The following is an 18,126-nucleotide window of genomic DNA, read 5'->3' on the forward strand; positions in this document are numbered from 1 at the left end:
GGCTGTATTCTCCCCTTATTTATTCAACATATAGTAAATATATATTAGAGGAAATTTTATTGAAAGAAGGTGAGTGTGATTTTAAAACTGGAAAAAGAAATATCAATGATCTGCGCTAAGCTGATGGTGCTATTCTGATAGCCAAAAATGGAAGGATTTCCATGGTCTAATAAGAGAAGTCAAATGAAAAAATGGGATTAAAATTAAATATAGAGTACACCAAATCAATGACAACAAGTACAACAATTAGTGTTGGAACTGATAATGAAGATAGTTAAGTGGTAGACAGCTTTTGTGTTTTAGGACCAGTAAATGAACAAGCAGTTAAAAAGCATGTTGCAAGTTAGCATTTGATAAGGCCTTGGGAAAAATATTCAAATACTATGATGTGTTTATACCAACAAAGATCAAAGAGCAAGCCATTCCTGTGATACAAAATGGAATGAAAAAAATGACTTTAAAGATGTAAGACAGGAAGGTTACTGATGTTCTTGAACTTTGGTGTTAGAGAAGATCCCTGAGAATATTGTGGGATAGCCAACTAAACAAACAAATAGATTGTCAAACAAATTATCCCAGAGTTTTCAAGGTACAAATGACCAAGCCCAAATTATCCTACTTTGGACACATTACACGAAAACCTAGCTCTATGAAGAAGGTTGTAATGTTAGGAAAGATGGAATGAAAGAGAAAAGGATAACCAGCAGCAAAGCGGATGGCTTCAGTTACAGTAGTAATGAGTGTACCTGAAATACCAGGTTAGAACAGAACACCATGGAGAAAATGTATGTGGTTGCTAATGGTCAACATCAATTTGAGGGCACATAATCAATCAAACAAACAATCACATATCCCAGCTTCTATGATTGTATGTGTGCATATCTAATTTCCCAGTTTTGAGATTTGGGGAATTTTTCAAGATATCACAATAAGAGAGTGCTTTTAGAACAAATTCTTCAAAAGAATTAGCACCAGAAAAATCCAACTTGTCAATAACTTGGAAAATGAAAGGGATGATGTACTCTCATTTCTTGCTAAAGTGTCCTGTACAACCACATCTCTCTCCTGCGGCACTAGAATGAATAGATGTTAAGCAAACGTACTTCTCAAACCAAAGTTTCTTTCAGCACACAGATTTTAACTAGACCTTTCCACTATTGCCAGGAAGAAAAAGCTCTAGCAAGTGTATGATCTATTACCAGTGTATTTGACCTTGCCTTGTCTGAGCTTGTTCTATTATTTTGTTTGCCTTGAGTGATTCTACTTCGTTGGAGTAGAATTCTAACTATGGACACTAGTTGGATCACAATTTATACACTTCCATACCAGCCATTTGTTGTATGCAAGGACAAACAAAAGGAGCAAGAGGAGTTTCAAGAGTGGTTTTTATTATTGTGGGGGATAATAACAGAATCCTAAAAGCTAGTCAGACTTTTTCTCTATTACATTTTATACCAAACAAAAGAAACATGAGGTTATTTTATGTTACTTTCTCATCTTTTTGGTCTTTTCTATAACTTCTCTCTTAACAGAATATCTCTCCCCAATTCCCACCTTTCTCTCCATCACATTAGGTGCCCATAATTTGAATGTACAAAATCATCCATTTCAAACTCACTGAAATAAATCTAACCTAACTATATGTACCGAATTTTCTGGCGTATAAGATGACTTTTTAATACCAAAAAATTATTTCAAAAATCAGGGGTCGCCTTATACGCAGGGTATACCAAAAAACCAAAACAAAAGAAAAAGCAACACCACCAAGCAAAAAGCCGCACCGCCACCAGCGCAGATGCCGGTCTTTCAATCAATAACCTCGGCGCTTCTCACTTTGGCATGTGGATGGATGAGCGCTGGGATGGCTTAGTAAGGTCTGGTTGGAGGTCTGGAGGAGGAAGGCGCTGAGCTCAAACTACAAAAGCCTGGCAGCACGGAGGCCTTCAGCCGGCTTGCAGGCGCCTGAAAGTAGGGGGTTGTCTTATACGCCCAGTCGCCTTATATGCCGGAATATACGATATAGATTTATGTGTTTAATAGAAACACATATAAATTATCTTTTAGATTTAACAAGAGATCAAAATAAAGAGGAGTTAAAATAGTTTTATATTAAAAAACAGTAAAACCCAAAATAGATAAAATATGTTTTCACGGTTTACTGAAAACGATCAGAAATGAGGCTAACCCTACAACCCTGAAATACACCTTCTCCAATTTATTTTTGTTCTTGTCACTAGATCTAGCAACCCACTATTTCAAGGTATCCAATCAATTGATAACTCAATCTTAGAATACCTCAGAGAAAAATAATTGAAATAACAACAATAACAACAATAATAATCCAGAATTGAGGAGACAGCAACAGGCAGTAAGTATCACCTATGCAAAGAAGCTGAATAAATAGTGCCCCCCCTCCCAGTAAACTTCTGCAAGAAGATTGCACAGATTGATTACAAGTAGTAGCATGACAAAGTAGCAACAATGGTGCATTGGATGATCTGTAAGAAATACCATTTTCTGAAAGCAAGAACTAAAGGGGCCATAAAATAGAGAAAGTAATAGAATAAAAAGGTAAAGTGCTCTGGGGATTTAGAATTCAAACAGACAGGCACCTGCCACATAACAGCTCAGAGCCTGTAACATTAGGTTTAATACCATAAAACATCAACATAGCCTATCCCAGGTCCTTGGGAAAGTCTGGGTAGGTGGATAAAAATGCCAAATCAAGTTTGAATGTCTGGCTGACTGGGCAACAACTCGTAATTTATTAAATGAATATGCCATCTAATTCTCTGCAATCGTAAGAAATAATTATGGGGAAGATAATCTGTTGCATCTTCTCTGGGTCTTCTTCATCTTCTCTGCTTCATCATATCCAGGTTTCACTAGGAATTAATTGTGAGAATTTGGAATATCTGCTGATATACTGAATTATTTCTCATGAATTTTGAATATATCCAGGAAGTTCAATGGAAACAGAACTGCATATTTACACAGTGGACAAACATGGATAGTAATTATTCAAACATTGGTTAGCTGTTAAGGTTTGGTGGAGAAATTGTTTGTAAGGTCCATGAAGAAGATTAAAACGGGGAAAATGTGTTTCCCTTTATGTAGCATTTATATTTTCATATGTGAAACCTGTACATTATTGGACTTCATTTTGTATGCATCTTGGTTATGCATCTTGGGTATTATAGACAATGCCAATTTTTCTTTGGAACGTAAGTAAAATAAAGTTTTTCTTTGATCTGTTTATTAGTTCTTGCTTTCAATCAATTAACGTCTTCAAATGTGTGCAATGAATTTTGAAAAAATATAACTAGATCTATGTATCTTAGAATAAGAACATGGAAACATATTTAGCCATTTTCCAAAGCATATCATAGGATGCATACTAGCACTAAAACTTTATCATTGGTTCATATTAAAAATAGAACAGATGAAAGAAAATAAGTGACGGTTGTGAGATTGTGTTGGTCTGGGATCCCATTAGTTGCCACTATAATGTTAGGAGAAGAAATACTGATACAACAAATGGAAAATGAAGCTGAAAATAACGTTTATATTTTATAAAATTGGTAGTCAATGCAATAGCAGGAGAGGCAAACGTTGCTTCAATGGCACACTACCAGTCATTTTAAAATAAATAACCAAACACATAAAGGAGGAAGACCAGATTATTGCTGTCTTCGACTACATGGTGTAGAGAAACTGGTATTATCTAAGGATTAAAATCTTCCAATATTTTAAATACTTCTCGACATTTTCCTAAATCATATTGAAAAAAATGCTGTCAGAAAATTAAGATCATATAAGTACTTGATTTCATTTCGTATTTTAAGCTTGCATGAAAGAGCCTTATGCAAAAAATCATACACATTTTAACAGGATATAAAGGTAATTTAACAGGCTACAAAGAATTTAATCATTAGTATTTAATAATGCTAAGATTGAAGCCTATGAATATTTAGTTAAGACTTGGTGGTAAAACCCACTTAATACAGCTGAATTTATATCTAACTAAATGAGCATAACATTTTTTAATTTTTTTCCCATTCTCATGTTTCTTTGGGTTAAATGTTATATTGTATGAAATGTAATATAAAATAAAACAAAATTATTTGTTGCATTTCTAAAATTAAATAGAAATAGATATATCTTGAAGGAAGTTCCTTGAGTCATTACTACCCAATCATAAGAATTAGAACAAAGAATAATAAGGTTGGAGGGACACTGGAGGTCTTCTGGTCCAAATCCCTGTCCGTGGCAGGTGATCCCATATCATTTTGGATTTTCTTTGGTTTCGAGGTGATGGAAACATTTGATTATAGATAGAATAATAGAAAAGAATAAGATTCAGAGCAATTTTGCTTCTATAATTGTCACTAATATACATATTACCAAAACACCGTGACGTATAAGCAAGAAAATTATTTTTGAACCAGGTCAAAGCTGTACAAATGGAAAATAATAATTTGAAAGAAAAATATCCTGACCTTTAAAAAAAAAAATAGGAGGAGCTTTTAGTGTTATGAAAGTATTTGTTGATATATTTACCTATCAGCAGTCCAAGAAATGAACAAATAATGCCTTGAGTGTTCACAAAATAAGATTAACTGCAACTGATTGTTACATTTAAGCCATCAATGAAATGAAAGGTCTCATCCTGATATGACCTTTGTCTAATGTATCTAGTTGCCTTATATCTCATTCTGCTCTAATAACCTACCCACAGTTTTTAAATTTTTAAGTTAAAAACATCAGTCTGAAATTGTTTTAATATTTAAGTGAGAGCCAAACTAGACGTCATAGTCATCTATTTTTAATCAATATCCTTAGAATTGAAAGAAAACTTCATTTTCTTTATAAAAAGGATCCATGGATCACGTTCTACATCTGGACACATATTACAAAGAAGAAATTGGTTTATTCCCACTCTTCCATTATTCCATCTTTGAGGACAATTTTTATACCCTCATTCTGTACCCACATTTTCAATTCATTTTTCTTGGACATATTTCCTCCCATCAAAAATGTAAAGCAGTTACAAGCAATTAAATAAACTTCTAAAAAGCAAGATATTTTGCTTAAGTTTCACCCCACTTAAAAATGTTAAATTTCTTTTCTTAAAAAAGAAAATTATTAGCAACAGTTCAATATTTATGAATATTATTAATAGTTCCTAGATGGGAGAGAAATGTATACCAATGTGTTCATATATATTTATATCATATTTTGCATTGTTATAATAGGTTATTGACTTATACCAGGTTTAAGGGAATAAGGTAGTATTGAATAATAGCTCCATGATTCATGTTTATTGTATACACCTAAGGTTCATTCACCCCAAGCAATTTAGTCAATAACCAATTTTTATATATCTCCTTCAAAATTCCAAACTAACAATCTTTGCTGTTTTTTTTAAAAAATATTTTAGAAACAGACTAACATTTTTCATACAAATCAATATGGGTGTGATCTATTAGCCTAAAATTTGAAGCACTGCAGTGCAGACATATTAAAAATATTGATTTCACAAGCTACTGAGTTTTGATTGACTTTAATGTTTGTAAGCAGCAATAACAGAATTTCAATGAGTGAAACAAAGTTTTGATTAAAATTATAGATCTTTTTAAAAATTGACTGGTTTACTATTTAAAGTATATTAGATACTTTGTCACAGAGCAGTAGTAAGTACATATCTTCCAAATATTTTAATCCATTGCATTATATATCATCAACTTTCAATATTATAATATTTCTTTACTGGTTCTGAGGTCAAAGTTTCATTCTTGCCTTGTTTGTTTGTTATGCTTCTTCAACTTTCATTTCAGAAATGTAAGTGATTTGATCCTATCACTAGATCTAAAACTCAACTCAAGAAAATTTATTTATATTTTCCAACTAATCCCACATATTTTAAATAATTTTATATTTTCTGTTTCATATCTATTCTTTGTAAAATTATAAATGCAACAAAAGTGGCATGCAAAGGAACTTTTGTGCAATAGATTGCTATTTAGTGTGTAGAATTTAATTTTTTTTTTCTTACATTGAAAATAATAGCATAAAGGTCTAAAAACTGAGCTACTTCAACAGTCCTTAGTATAGATTTATAGCCAAAGATTTAAACCTTCACTGAAATCAAAAGGACCCTTTAAAAAGCCTTAGAATGATAAATTTAGAATTCTTTTTAGAAGGATTGCCTTGATAGCCTCTTACTGAAGAATTATGAATAGCCTAATGAATTGTTTAAAGCTCAAGGGCTTGAGCTTTTTTGAACTGCAGTCTCTTTCATCGGATTCATGATTATTTTTGTAAGCAAGGACAGGCACATTGCCCAAAATAAAATGATGAACCACCACTTCTTCTAACAAAACCAATTTCATGTGCCTTAATGATTTGCCTAATATCTTGGGCAATGATACTTCATCCCATTAGCCTTTAGTGGTGAATTACAAATAGTCACTTATACCCAGCCTACAACAGCTAGATCACATAATAGAAACCCAGAGACTAAACATGCAGCAAACCTAAACACTGACTTTGGGTATGTTTGGTAAGTTTTCATTTATTTATTCTTTGTCTAGTACAACATGCATCACATTTGCCATTTTATTTCACCCTAATGAAGGGGTCAAACTCAAGGCTCGGGACCCGGATCTGGCCCATGGGATGCTTAGAGCTGGCCCATGGGGCCATCCTGAAAACAGTGAAGGAACGGCCTGCAGTGCCTCTGCCAGCTAAAACAGAGCTGGGGAGGGCCTCAGGCAGACCTCCTGAGCTCTGTTTTCATTGGCAGAGGGTTGCAGGGAGCCGCCACAGCCAAAAACGGAGCTTGGGAGCCCATTTTTGCTGGCAGAGTGCTCAGGCCACCACAGACACCCCCGACACGCTGAGGTTGAACTGGTCACACCCACCATGGCCACACCCACCTGCCCCCCCCCCCAAGATCAAAGACAACCCTGATGAGCCCTCAATGAAATCAAGCTTGACAGCTCTGCTCTAATGGAACAAACAAGCCAGGCTTTCTGTAAAGGAATAAAGAAAAATAAGTGTGACATCATCAATGCCAATTTCCAAAAACCAATTAAGCTTTAAAGAAGATATTTTTGAATTTCAGAGAGAAACTGCACTGAACACTTAAACATTTCAATACTTACATGGCTTATACTGGGAAAGTGTATTTCATTACAGATTATTAATATCAAGGTAATATTTATCTTATTATCAAATGTTTTATTAATATGCATGGTTAACTATCAGTTCTCCTCTGAATTTTATTTTGCTTTTTACTCTATCTATGATAATCTTTGCTATGTCCACTATTGAAATAAGCTTGACAAATAACATTAGATCAGAAATTCAGCATGTTTTTTTAAAAATTAGTTTCAGAAGTGATTTATGAAAATGAAATTTAATAAAATAATGAATAAAGACTAAAACAGAAGACATATTCCACTTACATTATCAATAAATTAGATTTGAATTGTTTATAAATTATAGAACAACAACTCCATCAAAGGTTTAAAGGCCAAAATCAGAAAATAATTTCTATAATTGACAATATTTACATTTACTGAACCGAACATTAAAAGAAATAAATATTAATCAAGTTATTTCTTCATTTACCATCTTATAGAAAAAGACCATCTTATAGAAAAGATTCATCAGAAGCTTCTTTGACATTGTTAATTGAAAGTATCATAAAATTTAAATTTGATTTTCAGGTATTCTCTTTACAGTGTGTGCTAATTTTATAATAGATCTTGCACAAAAACAATCACATGCCACATTCGTTTAAGACAATACTATTATAAATTGCAAATAGAGGATGGCATGTACACTAATAAATTCCAGAATTCATTGCATTTAATAGGATAAATGGCCTAAATATTAATATATTGAATTCCAATTTGATGGACCAATGTATCTCAAAATGTAACCTATAACTTATATATAACTTTTTGAATTCCTCATACCTTTCAAAATTGACTACATATTTCCATCATATGTGTACCACAGTATTATGTTCTCCTTTTATATATATTTTACTACTGTAATCTATGCAATCTATTCCATAAACTAAATACATTTCTGAACAATTCTTGCTTTTTTTAAAAAAATCAAAACCTCAATGATTTCATTGCCAAAAAACAGAGATTTATTTATTTCACTAATTAAGATGCATCCTTTCATTTGGAACAAAGACTATCTAAGATAATGAATAAAATAAAAAGATAGATGAAAATATAATAATAAATATAAATTCAGAAATAAAACGCCATGGGTATAGTACAATATAACACCAAAAACATCAATAAAACAGCAGCATACTAATGTACATTAATTGAAATCAATTTGATGCAAGTTTATTTTTCAAGCCAATCAAAGAAGCCAACCAAGCATTTCTTGAGTGTGAGTATAAAAGACTTGTGGGTATTACTGAGACTCACCAACCTAGCTGATGCAGCAATGCCTCTGATACTTATCTTAAAAAACAAACAGTTCTGTGAATACCTATAATTATTCAAAACTTTTGGCATCAAATCACTGACTGTTTTATGTTCCATGCTTTGAGTGGGTTCTGGAACTGTCCTGGCACTTTATACAACTAGTACATGCAAGCTATTACTCCAATAAGCACACAAACCGCTGTATTTTGCTACAGTTGCAATTCCTTAAGTATCTTCAAAGACCCATATAGAATACTTTCCAAAATTTTAATCTAAATATAGCCAGCATAAGTATGATAAAACCGAGATCTATTTTTTTCTAGAATGGATTACAGCTTGCATATACTAAAATGGAAAAATACGTCCCATCACTACCTGTCCTTTTACAGGCAATAGTGAGTCAAAAGAAGGTACAGATGTGACCTTTTATGTAGAGTGTAACTACATTCAGAACTGACTGCACCTGCCTATCCAGATTACTTAGTGTTTCTGCCTGCAGCACCTCTTTGCTGTCTGGCTTAAGCCATGGCTTCTCTGCACCATCAATCTCCATACATTATTGAAAACTTGCTCAGCTTCTTGGATATGCAGCCAACAGGCCTGCACATACTTCAAAATACATGTTGGAAGACTGGATAGTGTTTGATATAGATCTATTTGTATCCAAGTTGGCATTTGATCTCCAAAATGCAATGCAAATTGATCACCTTCAAATAGGCCTAAATGCCGTTTCAAGTAGAGTCTTACAATTTGAAATAGCTCCATTGGGTTATAATATGTGGACGCACACAAAAAGGAACAAGAAATAACAGAATAACTGCTCCCTCCATTAATCCTTACTTATAAGTCTTCTACTACCTACCCTCAAGTAATTAACACAGTTGTTTCATTTCCTTCAGTTTTTAGAATACTGGGAATATGGTATAGGGCCGTGATGGCAAACCTATGGCATATGTGCCAGAGGTGGCACACAGTGTCCTCTCTGCTGGCATGTGCGCCTTTGCCCCATCTCCGTGGTGTTTCTTTTGTGAACATCTGTTTCCCTGCAAATTACGAAACAAAAGCTCATGAAAGAAAAAGATCTGACCTCTTGCCATGCTGCCAGTGTTGGGCTGCCCCACCTCAGGTCTCTCCTGTGCATGCACGCATGTCTGTGCATGCACACACATGCAGAGTCATGAATGATGCATTTGCGCATGTTCACCTTTCAGGTTGGGCATGCCGTGCGCATAGTTTGGGCACTCTAAAAGTATCTAAAAGGCTAGCCATACTGGTATAGGGCTTCTACACAGGTAGTACCTGGGTATAACCATTCATTCAGCAGCTGTTCAAAGTTAAGGTGACACTTTTGGTTTTGGTTATTGCAGTGTGCCCATGGTCATGCAATTGTGTTGACATTGTAGCAAGCTATAGTCATGCGATTTCCAGTGTTTCCTGTTGGCTTCCCAGAAGCAAAGTCAATGATCATGTGAGATTATTTTGCATGTTTAATAAAGCAGCAGGACAGCCATAACTGCTGATGAATGCATCATTTGACATTGTATTTTATGATCAGATTGCTTAGTGATGATAATTCCAGTCCCAATTGCCACCATAATCTGAGGACCAAGTGTACTGTTTATAAACAATTCGAAAGCCATTCATTTTAATCATCCTTATGGTGATCTCTTCTGGACTTGGCAAGACCAACCTGTGGATGAGATAGCTGGATTACTGATACACTGGGCTATAGAGTGCTACTGGTAAACACTATGTCCATAATGATTTGGTGGTGATGATGGATGAGTGGGCAGATGTAACATATATTACTGAGATGTGGCTAAGCAAAATCAGCAATATTACTCTGAATTCTACCTAGCAGATTTTTTGGTTTTGTACTAGGGCTAGGGAGGGCTGTAATATCGATTTATTGGGAACCCTTATCTGCGATACAGGGTTCCTGTAGTGGCAGATTGTGAGTATTAAGTTGAACCACAGAAAAAAAACTAGGGTTTCTGTTGGTATACTGGTTACCTTACTGTCAGCAGGGCTCCTCCGTGAGTTTCTGGACTGGGGGGGGGGGGGGTGCAGATTCCTTGTCTTTTGGTTTTTGGGACTTCAACCTCTATTTTACAGATGCTACGTCAATTTTGGTATGGAATTGAGTCTTTTCTAACACAATTCTTGACATCCCTGTGCCTCTAGTCCTTCCTAGGGAGAGGTAATTTCCTGAACCTAGATAATGATTAATGTTCTGTTGCAGTAAGATATAATTTTGATACTTTGAAGGACGCTGTGGTACATACCCACTTTGAGGTCCACTTTGGATCCAAAGGTATTGGACAACTATTGCTCAGTCTCAGTCAACTAAAGAGCACCACAAATAAAATTAATTATTTGGACTGCCTTCAATCCGGGTTCAGACTCAGAAATGGAATGTAGACAGTATGGATTTTAGTAGATGTCAGGCAGTACATGCATCCTAATCTTTTTAAGGTCTTTGCAGTCTTTGATATTTTGACTCTGGTATCCTTCTGGATACCTGCAGAAATTGGGGAGTAAGGGCACTGTGTTGCAGTGGTTCTGGTCCTTCCTTGGTTGGTGGTTCTAGTCAGTGCTGGTGGGATAAGAGATCATTCCAATGGCTACTTGGGGTGTCACAAGGATCAGTTCTCTTCACCTAGTTGGACATTTACCTGAAATCTCAGGGACATTTGGAGTTCACTAACATTGATATACCATACTCAGCTGTATATTACTATCACAAGCCAGACTAATAATGCTGTTGTAATCCTGTCAGTGCTTAGAGGTTGTAAAAATCTGTATGGAAGACAGCAGGCTTAAATTGAATCCTGGGAAGATGAAATTATTTGTCTATTAGCTTTCCTTGTTAGTGATTTATTGGGATGAGATGGCATTACTCCTGAAGAACAAGTATACAGCTCCAACTAAAACTGCACGTAGAGGTATGGCTGGTGAGGAGGAGGTGGGCTTTCAGCAACTTCACAGGGTAAAACCTATTGCAACTCTATTAGGAGAAGGCAAAACAAAACTGCATTTTTTTCATTGAAACTGGCCTGGCCAGTTCAATCTACTCTGGATAAATGATTAGTAATTCTTCATTTTAGGGAGATGAGGGCCCAGGTTCTGATGACTGCACTGTTCTTTGGGACAGCCTCCTAATGGAACCTAACTGTCTTCTGACAACAGAGCCCTTTTGGAGGACATTTGGCCTCTTTTTTTTTTGAAATTTTTTATTGATTTTAAAAGTTTTACAAGGAAAAAGGGGTTAAGAGGTTATGGAACATTTTGACAGCTACATCCTGCGGGGGGGGGGGGAGAAGCCCCCCCGGGTCTCGCAACTTCTACAAAAAGGAAAAATAAAAAGCTATAAACATTTACATAGATATTAGGAGTTTTAGGTTTAACACAAAATCGTCAGAATGTTTCAATCATTTTACTTTTGTCACTTCCTTAAAAGTACATTGTAACAACATTATAGTGTTTCAATTCACTTTTGTGACCTGAGTCTTCTTGTTGTCGCATCCTCCCCCCCATCCACTGGCAGAGCCTCAGCCCCTCCCTGCTTTGTTTCTTGTGTAACATCCCCCACGTCACCTAAGAGAGCAGTATGTTTTTTCATGAAAGCCTCTGCTTCCGCAACTGTGTTAATTCTGATTCTACTGCTCTCCCAAAAAATCAACATACCTTCTGGTAACAACCACCTAAACCAAACCCCGTTATTGTATAATTTTTTTGCTAAGAAGGAATATTTCCTTCTCTTATCTCTTACTTTCTTTGGGATCTGCTTAAGAATGGTTATTTCTTTATCCTTATATTTTAATGGTCCTCCCTTTGAGCTCCTAGAACCTAATCTCTTGTGGTTTTTCTAAGAAATTTAACATGAACTTCCCGAGGACATTTGGCCTTTATTCCACCTTTGATTTGGTTGATTTAATTTTGTTATGTTTTTTTATCTGTAAACACTGAGAGTTCTTAGGGATTCAGCAGTCTATAAATGTAAAATAACAATAATAAATTAATATAAATAATAAAAAGCCACAGTATCAAGGAATAAATAATAATATTTTATTTTAGGATTCTCAAGCCTTTCAGATTTGAGGCATGCTGAACTATGTGAATCAGAATCAGGACCAAAATACTGTGAATATAATAGTTGAAATTATGTTACATTTAATTGTACATTAAAAAGTGGAATTACCTAGCTATTATAGGTGAAAACAGTTTCCAAGTAACATTTGGTTGCATAAATTCCCGAGTAAACTCAACATCAAAGGCATAACATGCCTGGTAATTAAAAAAAAAACTACTCACAGTGTAAAGCAAAGCTTTGTGATATTAAAGCAGGTGGCTCTGACATCTGCAGTTACAAGTCAATTGAGAGTGTTAAGTTCTATCAAGAATTACTACTTTCAAGCATGGCTGGTGATTTGGACAGCAGCACTTATGAAACCTTCAATCAGACTGTTCTATCACCACACATTTTCTAAAGCATCCCTGCTGTCAAAATTTGCAGGAGTTTAGAGAATCTAACCTTTAAGAAAGGTTAAAAATGTTGAAGATTGCTTCTGAGCAATATTTTTGTTTCAAATAATAAAAAAATGTTACAATGCATAGTTGGCCCACAATGCAAATCATCTTTATGGTTATTAGCTGAAGAACAATTGTATAAAACCAGCCTAAATTATGAATCTTGCCATATGAATGATATGAGATTGGCTGCAAATGTGAACACACCAAGGAACAACAATACTGAATCCAATGAGATTTATAATTAAGGAACAACCTAAGCATATTGTTAAAAATAAAACATTTATAGTGTATAAAATTTCAGATTTGAACAGTAGCCTATTTTTTAGGATGGCATGCCTTTGGGAGGGTCTCTAACTTCTCCATATCAGAATGACAAATATATAGGAAGTCAAATCAGTTATTGGGAAAATAATACCAATAAATATTAAATGATATTTGATCTAAATATCTGCAAGTACACATTTTAAAAAATTGCTTCTAGGCTTCTGGGGAAGGTATATTTGTTTCTGGATCTCTCCTCTGAACTTTGAATCAGCTGCAGGACACACCCAAAATAAAACATTTTATTCAACTCATGTTTGTAATTTTCTTTATTCACTGGCTTGATAAATGAAAAAGACAGCCATCAATGGAACTATGTGTATAAGAGTTGCCTGAAATTTTTAAACCTTTATTTCTTATTTGTTTTGTAGAAAAAGAAATAAGAAGTGGCAGGTCTGGAAAAAAAAATAGTTTGACTTTTCCTGAACAGCTTATATCAAAACCACTTTGATTTAAGTATGGTTACTATTCTGGAGGACTGTTTGGAAGTCCTTTAAAAAAAACCACTAAGTGTTGACTTGCCTATGCTCATTTGATAGGGAAAAATTATTTTTCCCACCACAGTTTTTTAAAAGCTTTTTAAAAGCCTTTCCTTTAAAAAAGATTTCTTTAAACACTCAATGGAGAAATTGTAGACATAAAAAAATAACATAAGTACAAGAAATATCAAAAAGCAGAAAACATCATCATTATTTCTAATGTATCACTGAAGAGTTGAACTCAAGTGGTTGCTTATCACTAGCTGGACTGTGGACTCATCCATTCTTAGCTTCAAAAACCCGATAATATCGCTAGTCACTAGACTACTGGACTGCAAATGAGATGTCTGCTAATTTGGTTGTTGGCAGACATTTTATAAAGTCATCCATTTTTATACTTGAAATAATAGGGTCTGTTGTAAAAATGTCTTCTAACCAGAGAGGGCAAAAATAGACCTCTCACTGAAGCCTACTACTTATAGGAGATATCTCATCTCTTCAGCTTGACACGGTTCTCCTTGCACACCTCTGGCTTTAAAGCAGTAGAATCCTATATACAATGCTTTCTGATTCTCTCCCTCTTGCTTCCATTATGCTGTTGATGACTTCAGAAAGAACAAGAAGTGGGAAGGAAGAATTCTAAAATTGTGGTAGTTGAGGTAGGATAGCTCTCATTGGCTGATATGTTCAGCTACTGACTGGCTAGGCTGATCTGTAATAATGTTCCTACTAAGCATTAAATTAATGAATTCCAAACAAAGCTAAATATATTTCTATTATTACATGGAATTGACAAATGGCAACAAAACATTCTGAATAGACACTATGCATGGCACATATTGGAGTGGAACAAGCCTAGGTTGTGGAATACTTGACATAACATCCACTCACCTTATCATATGTTCTTCGGATCAATGAAATTTTAATGGTACAACAGGAATGCATATGCAGTGTCCCTGACTGAATATCATAGTGAATAAAATTTTATCGACTAAGTAATTGATACATTGCTATGATTGTTAGGCAATTCTCCTATAAGAAATAACAGCATTAATTTTTTTATTAAGTTCTATGAAAAATAACCTGAACACAAAGAGGTAGTGAAAATGATATCCTATGGTCTATTGTAAAACACCCACATTTGAATTCACACCTCAAGAAGTGTGGGAAACAGAAAAATACGATCATAAAAGCCAGTCCAACGCAATACTACTAAAAAAGAAAAATAAGAAATCTAAGAAACTACCATAGATGCACAAAGATCTGTCTGATAAACTGAAAGACAAAAAGGTTAAGTACAAAAAATGGAAAGAGGGACACATAACTAAGGCAGAATATCAGCAGATAGCCTGAATCTGCAAAAATGAAGTTAGGAAAGCAAAGACTCAGAATAAACAAAAACTTGCAACAAAAGTCAAAGATAATTAAAAAAAAATTCAACATATAAATAACAAGAAAAAAGTCAAGAAAACAGTCAGTCCACTAAAGAGAGAAGATGGCAAGGAAGTAACAGGCAGTACAGAGAAATCAGTGCTGCTTAACTCATTGGATTAAAACATATGAAGAACGGTTGCAGGAATTGGGTATGGTTAGTCTAGAGAAAAGAGGGCTACGGATGACATGTTACCTGTTTTCCAGTATTTGAGGGGCTGCCACAAGGAAGAGGGGGTCAACTTATTTTCCAAAGCACCATAAGGCAAGACAAGAAACAATGGATGAAACTAATCAAGGAGAGACACAACCTGGAATTAAGGAGAAACTTCCCAACAGTGAGAACAATTAACCAGTGGCACAGCTTGTCTTCAGAAGTTGTGGGTGCTTCATCACTGGACGTTTTAAAGAAAAGACTGGACAGTCACCTGTCTGAAATGGTATAGAGTCTTCTGCTTGAGCAGTGAGTTAGATTAGAAGACTTCCAAGGTCCTTCCAACTCTATTTTGACCTTCTTTTAAAGCCTTGATCTACTGTGAGCACTCTAGAAATGAAACATGACCATAATATTCAAGTCTTTATTTATATTTGTCTACTTGGGGCAGGAAGACCGCATAAAGATAACTCATGCCCTCATAATGGCATGTCTGGATTACTATAATACAGTCTATATGAAACTGATCTTGAAGAACACTCAGAAATTCAGTTATTACAAAATATGGACTTTCGTTTATTTGCTGATACTCATCACCAAAAACATTGCACCTTTATTCAAATTATACAGTTCAAGATGCTACTTATTACATCTAAAGCTCTACAAGGTTTGACATGGAAATTCTTGTAGGAACACCATCTTTATTTATAGAAACTATTAATAAACCGTTTAGAATAGGGTGAAACGCTGTTTTAAGACTGGGTTATGTTTTGTCTCAAAACTATTTTATCTCCTTGTCAAAGACAGATAGAAAACTCTTAGTTTTATTGGAACACACAGGTATTCTAAGTCCAAATTTATAAGTGGCTGATTTGTCAGACAAGTTTGTTATTGCTATATGGTTCTGTATGTTTACATATCAAGGTAACCAAAGGTGCTGAAGGAAATAGGAGAGAATCTAGGAGAGAAATAGGAGAGGCCTAGAGGAAGGAGGGATGTGCAAAGGATGACCTCAGAAGAACTGAAAGACAAAAAAAGTAAGTATAAAAAGTGGAAGGAGGGGGACATAACTAAGGCAGAATATCAGCAAATAGCCCAAGCCTGTAAAGATGAAGTGAGGAAAGCTAAGGCTCCCAATGAAGAAAGGCTTGCCACAAAAGTAAAAATTAACAAAAAAAGCTTCTTCCAACATGTTAAAAACAAGAAAAAAGTTAAGGAAACAATTGGTCCATTGCTAGGAGAAAGTGGCAAGAAGGTGACAAGCAACAGGGAGAAAGCAGAACTATTTAACTCATGTTTTGCATCTGTCTTTACACAAAGGGATAAAACAGTCCAACCTATCAAAAGCAGCACCACAAAATTAGGAACACAAATTGAAATAGGGAAGAAAATGGTAAGTGAGCACCTGTCTACCCTAGATGAGTTCAAATCACCAGGACCGGATGGATTACACCCCAGAGTTCTGAAGGAACTAGCAGACGAGATCTCAGAACCACTGAATTATATCTTTCAGAGATCCTGGAACACCGGGGAACTACCAGAGGACTGGAAAAGAGCTGATGTGGTTCCCATCTTCAAAAAAGGGAAAAAATTAGATCCAGGAAACTACAGACCTATCAGCCTAACCTCAATACCAGGAAAGATTCTGGAAAAAATAATCAAGCAACGAATTTGCGAACACCTAGAAGCAAACAAAGTAATAGCCAAAAGCCAACATGGATTTGTCAAAAACAGATCATGCCAGACTAATCTTATTGCATTCTTTGATAATGTGACAAAATTAGTGGACCAGAGGAATGCCGTTGATATAGTTTACTTGGACTTCAGTAAGGCTTTTGATAAGGTAGACCATAACCTACTACTAGATAAAGTAGAAGAATGTGGGTTAGACAGCATCACCACCAGATGGATTGGTAACTGGCTGACCAACCGCACTCAACGTGTAGTTCTCAATGGAACTGCATCTACATGGAGGGAAGTATGCAGTGGAGTACCCCAAGGCTCTGTTTTAGGCCCAGTACTCTTCAACATCTTCATCAATGATTTGGATGAGGGAATAAATGGGGAACTCATCAAATTTGCAGATGATACCAAGCTGGCAGGAATAGCCAACACTCCAGAAGATAGGCTTAAGATACAGAAGGATCTTGACAAACTTGAACATTGGGCACTATCTAATAAAATGAAATTCAATGGTGAAAAGAGTAAGGTTCTACATTTAGGCAACAAAAACGGAATGCACAGGTACAGTATAGGTGATACCTTACTCAGTAGTAGTAACTGTGAAAGGGATCTTGGAGTCCTAGTGGACAACCATTTAAATATGAGCCAGCAGTGTGCAGCAGCTGCCAAAAAAGCCAACACAGTTCTAGGCTGCATCAACAGAGGGATAGAATCAAGATCACGTGAAGTGTTAATACCACTTTATAATGCCTTGGTAAGGCCACACTTGGAATACTGCATTCAGTTCTGGTCGCCACGATGTAAAAAAGATGTGGAGACTCTAGAAAGAGTGCAGAGAAGAGCAACAAAGATGATTAGGGGACTGGAGACTAAAACATATGAAGAACGGTTGCAGGAACTGGGTATGTTTAGCTTAAGAGAAAGAAGGACTAGGGGAGACATGATAGCATTATTCCAATATCTCAGAGGTTGCCACAAAGAAGAGGGAGTCAAACTATTCTCCAAAGCACCTGAGGGTAGAACAAGAAGCAATGGGTGGAAACTAATCAAGGAGAGAAGCAACTTA

General features: G+C 35.4%; 1 protein-coding gene across 7 annotated transcripts in view; it reads right to left on the bottom strand.

Annotated features, from left to right (window-relative positions):
* ARB2A (ARB2 cotranscriptional regulator A) overlaps nt 1-18,126 on the bottom strand; it is a 238,236-nt gene that overhangs the window by 50,163 nt on the left and 169,947 nt on the right. Inside the window, exon 11 of one of the 7 annotated variants that reach the window (XM_081940970.1) lies at nt 1,539-1,962. The exons of the other annotated variants lie outside the window; for them this stretch is intronic. Within the exon in view, the coding sequence (XP_081797096.1) occupies nt 1,916-1,962 (47 nt within the window). The 3' untranslated portion in view covers nt 1,539-1,915. Of the gene's footprint in view, nt 1-1,538; nt 1,963-18,126 lie in introns of those variants that run through there. 7 annotated transcript variants of the gene reach the window in all.

Source organism: Natrix helvetica, assembly GCF_964273705.1.
Source record: "Natrix helvetica genome assembly, chromosome: 2".
Classification (NCBI taxonomy): domain Eukaryota; kingdom Metazoa; phylum Chordata; class Lepidosauria; order Squamata; family Natricidae; genus Natrix; species Natrix helvetica.